General features: G+C 64.6%; 2 protein-coding genes across 2 annotated transcripts in view; one reads left to right on the top strand and one right to left on the bottom strand.

Annotated features, from left to right (window-relative positions):
• Positions 1-5814, top strand: part of NKPD1 (NTPase KAP family P-loop domain containing 1) — an 11949-nt gene extending 6135 nt beyond the window's left edge. Inside the window, exons 3-9 of the mRNA XM_044668570.1 lie at positions 90-236; positions 590-597; positions 1214-1636; positions 1913-2094; positions 2253-2316; positions 3069-3327; positions 3732-5814. Coding sequence (XP_044524505.1) covers positions 90-236; positions 590-597; positions 1214-1636; positions 1913-2094; positions 2253-2316; positions 3069-3327; positions 3732-5497 — 2849 coding nt within the window. The 3' untranslated portion in view covers positions 5498-5814. The remainder of the gene's footprint in view (positions 1-89; positions 237-589; positions 598-1213; positions 1637-1912; positions 2095-2252; positions 2317-3068; positions 3328-3731) is intronic.
• Positions 5815-6652: 838 nt separating this feature from the next.
• The window catches only part of PPP1R37 (protein phosphatase 1 regulatory subunit 37), a 42151-nt gene continuing 39760 nt past the window's right edge, over positions 6653-9043 (bottom strand). The window contains exons 10-13 of the mRNA XM_044668569.1: positions 8866-9032; positions 8030-8732; positions 7453-7543; positions 6653-7366 (exon numbers count right to left, since the gene is read on the bottom strand). Coding sequence (XP_044524504.1) covers positions 7461-7543; positions 8030-8732; positions 8866-9032 — 953 coding nt within the window. The 3' untranslated portion in view covers positions 6653-7366; positions 7453-7460. The remainder of the gene's footprint in view (positions 7367-7452; positions 7544-8029; positions 8733-8865; positions 9033-9043) is intronic.

The raw sequence follows: 9043 nt of genomic DNA, 5'->3' as shown, positions 1-9043 counted from the left end.
CCGGCTTCTGAACGGACCCCCGCGCTCTGGGGGGGCAGGCCCCGTCTCGCCCGCTTCCCCGTCCTAATCTTCCCCCCTCTCATTCCCAGTGAGAGGTGGCCGACCGGACGAGGCGCTCCGCTTCCCTATGGCCGGGCCCTATGCTGCTGCGGGCACCGTCGGGACGATGCCCTCCAAGGGCCACGCTCGCTTCCGGCCAGATCGCTTTGTCGACCCTGAGACGTGTCAGGGGAAAGGTAGAGAGGGTCTCCCTTGGGTGCTGCCCGCCTGGGCCAGGCCACGCACACTAGCTGACCTTTGAGGTGGGGGTGAGGGGAAACGAGCCCAGCCTGGGTGGGGGCGCCGTTGTTAGCTTCCAAAACCTTCCTGGAAGTGAGGGACGCAGGGGGCCCTGGAGCTGGGGGGGTAGGCAGCCTTTGAGATGGGGGGTGTTATGCCACCTTCTGGGGGCCCCCAGGGGCAAAAGAAAAGGGTGCCAGGGAGAGGGGAATGAGAAGGGCAAACAGTAGGTGGGAGGAGGATGGACAAGGAGGGAGGAAGGCCTCTGGGGGGGCCCTTTCCTCCCCTAACTGTGCCTTCATTCTTCTAGCCCCTCGGGTGAGGGAGTGGGTGGCAGCTGACCCTCTTCATCACCCCCCACCTCCTTCGCGGAGGCCACACTGGGGGTGCCGGGCCTTTTCCGAGGCCACACTCCTTCCTTTGGACCCTCTTCCCTTGCCTTCCTCGGTCCCCTCTTCTTGGAAGGAGGGAGAGGGAAGGATGCCTGGGGAGGGGGTTACCCGCCTCTTCTCTAGCCCAGGCCCCGGAGCTTCAGACATTACGCCACATTGTTTCTCCACTTGGCGCTTCCCCGAGTTGTCTAAACAGAAATCGGCTCAGGAGAGATGTGGCCACGACGGCGACTCTCGCCTCCTTCCATCCTTCAGTGTTTTATAGCCGAAAGGACACCAGACTCTATAGCTTGGCCTCCTCATTTTACAGAGGGGCAATTGGGGGGGGGCAGCTGAGCCCTAAAAATAAGGAGTCATGGCCATAGTCCCAAGGCGGTCGGGGCTGGACCCCCGGGGTAAGGCCTTGCAGCCCAGGGCTCTTTTACCTCCTTCCCAGATGTGAGCATCTCTGCCTCAGCTACCTCCGAGGTGCCCGAGTACCCTGTGCTACCCTCCGGCCTGTGCTCCTGCCTGGTCATTCTACTCCCCTTCCTTCTTTCTAGGAGTCCATCACCAGCGGCGCCAGGATGTCTCAACTTCTCGGCCTCCGGCTTCGGCCTCTGCCCATCATACTCACAGGTCATGCCCAGGGAATCCCCGGGCCAGGCCGCCTTCCTTCCAGGCCCCCAGAAATGGAGGCTATTGGCTTAGGCAGTCAAGCACTGCCCCCCCGTCCCCCAAGCCAGCGCCCCTGCGGCACCGGCACGGTCTGGGTGAAGACTGTGCCCAGGGCTGCCCAGTGGGCCAAGGCCACAAGACAGCGCGCGGCCGTCCACCACCGGAAAGCACTCCCCCTCCTGCTGCCATCTCGAACCCGGGCTTGCCCCCATCCCCGAAGGCTGACGGCGTCCCAGAAGCCAGGGGGCCCAGCCTTGCCCGGCCCTTCCCGGCCCTCGGAGCCTGTAGCTCTGGCTCCTTCTCTGGTGGTAGTTCTCATCCCCTGGACACTTCTCCTGGGCTCTGGGCTCTGTTTGTAGCTTTTCTCCTCAGCCCCACGTTCTGGGAATCTCTTGCCGGTCCTTTCGGGCAGGGGGATGTCCCCCCCCCCCCCATCTTCAGGGCCTTCAGCTCTTGGTCACGGCCGGTCGTCATCCTTCCAGGGCTCCTCCGGGCTCTGGGCGCTGGCTCTCTGCTCCGAGGCCGCCGGTTCCTGCTGGGGCTCCTCTCACTTCTGGAATCCTTCCTGTTGCCTCCTAGCCTAGGCTGGAGATCACGCCTTCAAGGCCGCTGCTGGGTTTGGGCTCAGAACGTGGGCAAGTGGCTTCCTGACCTTCCCACCCCACCTGGCGGTGCTTTATTTCCTCATGGCCTCCCGCCTGAGAGGGGAGGAGGGTGACCACGGCTGCCAGGCCCCTCCACCCTACCTGCCCCATCCGCCGGTCCTGTGACTGGCTCTGCCTAGATAGTCCTGATAGTTGAGGTTCGAGTTCCAGGCAGGCTGGATCCGGGGACCCGACCAAGGAGTGGAGCTCAGTGGGAAGGAAGAAGGGCTCTGGATAGACTCTGCCCCCCTCCCCCTCTCCATTCTCTCCCCCCATCCAGGCTCTCCCCGACGCTGCTATGGGTAGATCTGGCCACTCTTGTGCCCATTGGCCAGGGGGCACAGGTTTGAAGTTGTGCCCAGCCCTCGAGGTCCTCCGTGACCTGGCATCACTGTTTCATGCTTCTTCCACTTTCTTGGCTCCAGTCAAAGTGGGCAGCTCTGGCCACGAGCTTGTCTTCTGCTTGCCTGTCTCCATGCCTTTGGTTACGCTGTGCCTAGACCTTGAGGCCCTCCCTCGAGGTCCTGGCCGTTCTTTAAAACCCAACTTAAATGCTACTTTGTCCAGGAAGCCTTCCCCGATTTCCTGTTGGCAATGGCCTTGCCCAGCAGATTGTAAATACCCCTTTGGTGGCACGTTCCGGAGGCAGCGATCATATAACACTGTGGGATATGCTCAGTCTCGCTCTGTGCTCAGTGTCAGGGTTTACAAAGCGGGGAGTCGAGGCAGGGTCGGCAATTACTCTTACTTAGGGTTAGGCTCCAGTACAAGAAGCGTCTCAGAGGATGTGATTAGGGCTTAAGCTGGGGGTGGAGAGAGCGCTGAGGTCCTGGGTTCAAATTCGGCTTCAGATGCTTCCTGGCAAGTCACTTCACCTCGTTGCTGGGCCCTTGTGGCTCTTCTGCCTTGGAACGTGTATGGACTCTAAGCTCAGGGATTTGGGCTTGGGGCGAGGAACGGGTCCGAGTCTGGCGCAGGGAGTGGAGCCGGGGGAGGGATGAGCGTGAGCAGTCGGGGCGCTGGCGCCATGGTTCTTCCACCTTCGCTGCATCTAGGAAATGGGGGAAGGGGCCCAGGTGCTGGCCACTCTTGGTAGCGTTTTCCAGGTTGCACACGGAGGGCTGCTTCTGGGGGTCGAGGGTCGCCTTCTCGCTCTGGTCTGCGGGAGGGGGGAGGGGCAGAGCCTCAGCCCCCGCCTCACGGCCCCGCCGTCTCCTTTGCAGACATAGTGACGGAGGACGACATCTACTGCAACTGCCTGTCCAAGACGCTGTGCCACGTGCCCACGCCCGTGACCGTGGGCTTCTATGCCCCCTTCGGCTGTCGGCTACACATGATGTTGGATAAGATCACAGGTAGCCGGGCCGCCCCGAGGCCCCCCGCCATGCCCGGCTTCTGGTCCCCAGCGCTTCCTGCTCACTCTAGCGGGTGGCCCGGGAGTGCCCCTGGGGCTTATCCCAGGGCTTCGGGTGGGAGCCCCGCCCAGTCTTAGAACCGAGGCAGAAGCCTCTCTGCCTTGCCAGCTCTCTGCTCCTCTAGCCCAGTTCTTAACAGAGGCCGGCCCGTGGCCCGTATCCCTGGCCCAGGCCTAACCCAATTCGGAGCCCTACTCTGGGCTCCAGCCATTCATCTTCCAAACATCTACGGGGCACCTGCCCGAGTCCCTCGGGGTCACGGGGCGGGGCGAGGGCGGGCTGAGAGGCCCCGCCCCGCTCCGCCGGCCCCGCCCCTGACCCCGCCCCGCCCCCGTGTCCCCAAGCTCTCATGCAGAAGGAGGCGGCCCAGCAGGAGGCGGAGCTGCTGCAGCAGGTGCAGTGGAAGCCGCGGCCCGTGCGGGGCTGGGGCTTCCCGCGCCTGCTCTGGTACCTGGTCTTCTACCAGCCCGTCATCACGGAGCTGCACCTGCGCCGGAAGAACGTGCAGTTCCTGTTCGTGCGCTTCAGCGCCTGGCAGTACGCGGGCACGGACAAGCTGTGGGCCGGGCTGGTGACCACCCTGTGCGACGGCATCCGCAGCCACTACGGGGCGCTGCCCTTCAGCCTCTACACCGTGGTGGGCAACAAGCCCGCCGTGGCCCCGGACTTCTGCCAGCGCGAGTGGCACTGCCGCCGCCGCGTGTGCCTCATCATCTTGGCGCTGGCCGCGGCGCTGGCACTGGGCATCGGCCTCCTCTACCTGTCCTTCAGCGGCAGGGGCCCCGGGCGCGAGGCGGCGGCCGCCCACGGGGGCCTGCTCAAGGCGTTCGGCGGCGCGGCCACCACGCTGTCGGGCTCGGGGCTGCTCATGGCGCTCTACTCGGTGGGCAAGCACGTGTTCGTGAGCCAGCGCAAGAAGATCGAGCGGCTGGTGAGCCGCGAGAAGTTCGGCAGCCAGCTGGGCTTCATGTGCGAGGTCAAGAAGGAGGTGGAGCTGCTCTGCGACTACCTGCGCTTCCTGGAGGTGTTCCAGCGGCGGCGCCTGCGCATCGTGCTCGAGGTCACGGGCCTGGACACGTGCTACCCGGAGCGCGTGGTGGGCGTGCTCAACGCCATCAACACGCTGCTGTCCGACAGTCACGCGCCCTTCATCTTCATCCTCGTGGTGGACCCGCACATCCTGGCCTCGTGCCTCGAGAGCGCGGGCTCCATGAAGGGCGTGGCCGACAACGGCTACCTCTTCCTCAACCGCACGGTCACGCTGCCCTTCTCCGTGCCCATCATGGGCCGCCGCACCAAGCTGCGCTTCTTGGAGGACGCCGTGCAGAGCCGCGACGACCTGCTCTACAGGGCCATCACCCGGCAGCTGCGGGGCAGCCACAAGGGGCCCCCCGAGGCCGAGGCCACCGAGCTGCTCGGGGTGGAGGTGGCGGCCGCGGGTGGGGCGGGGGCCGGGCCGGGCGCGGGGGGGCCGGAGCAGGGCAGCGTGGAGGCCGAGGCCAGCCAGCGGATCCAGGAGGCCCTGTTCTGCCTGCACAACGAGCAGGACTGCCTGTACGAGTACATCCCCGACAACGTGGTGTCCATGCGGCGCATCGTCAACACGGTGCCCATCACCGTGAGGCTGCTGCACGAGCACCAGGCCCGGGGCGGCCTCCTGAGGCCCACACCCAGGCAGGCGGTGGCCTGGGTGGTCCTGGCCAACCAGTGGCCCTGCAGGCTCAGCTGGGCCCTCCAGTGCCTGGAAGACAGGCAGCAGGTGGAGGGCGGGCCGGACCCGCAGGCCCCACTCTGGGGCATCTTCCACGACAATTCCCGGGAGTTGCACACCATGACCAAGGCCTTACAGAACGTGGTGGACCTGGACGGGGACCCGGAGCTCTTTGCCCGTTTCCTGGGTGTCGACTTCCCTTTTACTGTGGCCGAGGCTCAAAGTCTGCTCTACTGTACGGTCAACCTGGACCACTCTATCCGCCGCAGGATGGGGCTCATCCGCAGCGTTCGAGCCCTCAACCCACCCAGCGACCCTCACGACTCGGAGAAGCCGCCCCCCCACCCGCGGGACCGGGCCCGGGCCAACCCCACTGGCAAGCCCAGCGCAGTCTCTTGAATTTGGGGGAGGTAGAGGCAGGAGGCAGGTGGGAGAAGCGTCCCACCTCCCTTACTCTCCAGTGCTGATGAGAAAGGCAGCCGCGGCCCACTGGTCCATGGGCCAGAGGCAGCAATCGGGGCCCTCCGTCCGGCCCCCTTCCAGTGAGGGCAGCCTCTGGCAGCCCCAGGCCATTGGTGCCACCGGACTCTGCAGCCTCCGGGCTCCCATCCAAACCCTCGAAGCAGTGTTATCCCCATCCCAGCTCAGGCGAGGCAGCGTGTGTGCGCCTGCGCGTCCCGGCAGAAGCCGCTCATCTCAGTGCAATAAAGATGTGTCCCAGTCGGCTTGCTCCCAGGGCCAGCTTCCTCGTCGTGGGGCCCAGGCAGTGGTTGGGGGATCAGGGCTTGTGGGGTGGGAGAGTGGCATGTGCAGCCCGGCCCCACGCCCTCCTGCCTCACTCCGCCGGATCATCCCCTCGAGGCCAAGTTGGCATTTCCGGAGGATGCCCCTGCCCAGTATGGGATGAGCTCACCTCGCCACCTCCCAGGCTGCCCCACCATGCTAGCTAATTAGGGCTCTGCTGTCAAGCCCGCCTCACCCAAGGCAGAGGAAGTAACAGTTTTGGGGAGGGAAGGGGAGGGCGGCCCACTCATCACTCACAGCTCTGGGCCGCCTGCCCAACCAGTTTTTTATTCAGTCTGAAAGGCAGGGCATGACAGGTGCCCAGCAAGAGGGGAAGAGCCTGGGCCGCCCATCCCAGCCGGCAGCTCCCGTGCAGCTCCCAGAATTGGGGCCTCTGCTGGAAAACCAGCTCCTCAACTTCCCTCAAATGGACCCCAGGCTGGCTCGGCAATGAGCTCTCCTTCCTGTCTGTCCCCATCCCCAGGGCTGCTGCCCTGGAGATCCTGGCGGGATCACAGGTCACCTGGCGCCCAGGCCTTGTCAGGATGAACATGGCTGCACCCTGTGCCCTCGCCCGATGCTTCACCCTCAAATCCCTTCCTTTCCCCAGGTGGGAGGACACGGCTGTCTCCCGACGACCCCAGAGGGCCAACACACAGCTTCCTCTAGCAGGCCCAGGTCACCATCGATGGCAAACTGGCCTTTTAAATTGTTTCCAATAACCCACCAGCCGACAGAGGAAGCTGGGAATAAAGGACTCGGGGCTCCCCATGCTGGCGACGGAGGCATTTAATAGAAAAAGTCTGACCAGAGATGTGTGCCACAGGGAGAGAGGAGGGCCCCACCGGGGCCTGCTCCCTGCCCTTCACCCCATTCCCTCTTCCTCAGAGGCCTAGCTCCAGGCAAAGTGCCCAGGAGCGGGCTCCCTGCCTCTGCGAGGGTGCCCGTCTGACCTGGGGGGGGGGCCCACCCGGACACCCCTTTGCTCCCTGATAAATGTATTGCACTTGGGTAGAGAGCTCTGACCTTCAGCCTCTCGGTCGCCCCCAAGCCCTCGGGTTCTCCCCACCTCCCGGCAGGGCTCTGTTCTGCAGCCCGGCTCCGCTCTACTGCTGTCAGCCACATCCCAGATCAGTGCCGCTCACCACCACCGCCCCGGGCTCACCTCCCTCCCATGCCTCCCTGAGAGAACCCGCCTCCTGCCAACCCCTGGGCCTGTCTGCCTGGCCTCTGGGCCTTCCTCAGAGAGGGGAGGGGGAAATAAATAGAGGTGCTTAGATGGGGATCTGGGGGACCAGGGAAGGAAGGGGGCCGATCCGCTTCCCCAGGGTCCCTCGGAGCGTTTCCTCAGGCGCCTGCTTTCCCCCGGCCCCGTGGGCCACACTGGCCCGGGACGGCCCCATCCTGGAGAGCTGGCATGGAGTGCGGTCTGGATCCGGGGCCCAGGCGGGGTCTCAGATCATTGAAGCCTGACCAGAGAGAGATCTGGGGGAGAGGAAGAGAAGAGGCAGCCAGTGAGGCCTTGTTCCCACCCCACCCCCACCCCTCCGGCCCCCACCTCCAGCCCTCACCTCAAGCGTCACAGTGTCTCATGCCCCGAATCCTGACTGGCTTCCAGAAGTAGCTCTTCGAGCGCCTTCTCATTCTTGGGGCAGCTGAGTTCTGCGGGTTGGGAAAGGGGAGGAGAATGACCCCGGCATCCTGCCAGCGGGGAGGCCCCTGGGCTGAGACGGGCCCAGGTCTGCTTCCTAACACTGCCTCCCTCCTCCCAAGCTGGACCCTGGTGCCCCCAATGTCCTTGGTCCCTCGGGGCTCCCCTAGCAGCCTAACAGGGCAAGGGGCTGCCTTAGCTTCAGGCTGCTAATGCCTCCCCCCAGGCCTCCTCTCAATGTGCCAAGCAAGAGCAGAGATTCTCAGACACCCAGCAGTGCCTGAGACCGCACAGGGCAGGCTCTGGTCAAGACCACTCACAGAATGTGGCACTGACTGGGCAAAGGTCTCGAGGCCAGAGCTGTCACACTTCCCCCGGCTCTAAAGTCACTGTCTGCCTCTGGGGCCAGGGCTGGGGGGAGAGGGGGAAGGAGAGGAGCCCCGGAGTAGGAGGACAGGGACTCCTGCAGCCCCCACTGCCTTGGGGCCCAAGCTTACCATGCTCCAGGCCACAGCCTCCACCCTTGCCCTCTGGTCCTCCGTGTCCAGTGGGGGAATCAGGAAGTACACGAGCAAACTCTGGCTTCAGCCCATTGGGCAGTGGTGGGTCTGGAGGGCCAGGGCTGACCCCTGACCTGTTGGCCGGGGGCTCGCCCACCTTTTCTGGGGGGCTTTCCACCCGAGTCACCACGAACACTTTGTGTCCACGGCCAGGGCTGGACACCGAGATGCGCTTTTCGGCACCCGGCACCTCCGGCCTAGGCCCGCTGGGGCTCTCGGGTGCAGCCTCTGGGGCTGAGGAGGCTGGACTACCCGGGGGGGTCCTATCCCCGGAGCTCAGTGAGTTCCCAGGAACAGAGGAAAGCTGAGCCTCGGGGCCACACACTGTCTGAACCTCTTGGCTCCCGTCGTCCTCATCCTCGTCCTCGTCCTCGGTGTCAGAATCCGAGTCCTCGGCCGGCCCTGGGGCCTTTGGCCTGGCCCCTCCCACCTCCCCGTTCTCCTGGGCCTCGTCTGCCAGCTCTCCCAGCAACGTGGCCTCCTCCGGGGCTGCCTCAGTGACCGTGATCTCAGGCATGGAGGCCGAGAGCTGTAGTTGCTGTTCCTTTTCCTCCTCTTCTCGGGCCAGGACAAAGTTGCGCTTGCACCCGTTCTGGATCTCTGCCAGGAGGGCTTTCTGGGTTTCAATGAAGCTCTTTACCTGCCAAGCGTGCAGACAGAGCTGTTGCAGGAAGGGCCTTGCCCCGGCCCTGCACCCCCAGATCGGCCTGGCCCCCAGCCCAGGCCTAGGGATCTGTCTCCTGATCCAGGAGCTAGGGGAGGCCCCCACTTACTGCCTCCTTCTTGGGCTCCCGGTCTAAGTCGAGGCGCAGCAGCGACTGATTGACTTTGAGGGCCAAGGACAGGGCCATCAGGCCTCCAGTTTTGATCTCATTCTCCCGAAGGTCCAGCCGAAGCAGGCGAGGGCTCTCGGCGATGAATTCTGCTACTGCCACAGCTCCTGGGGAGGAG

This window comes from Gracilinanus agilis, chromosome 3 (assembly GCF_016433145.1).
Source record: "Gracilinanus agilis isolate LMUSP501 chromosome 3, AgileGrace, whole genome shotgun sequence".
NCBI lineage: Eukaryota > Metazoa > Chordata > Mammalia > Didelphimorphia > Didelphidae > Gracilinanus > Gracilinanus agilis.
Note: the sequence above shows the minus strand (reverse complement) of the source record. Positions and strands in the feature narration are given on the sequence as shown.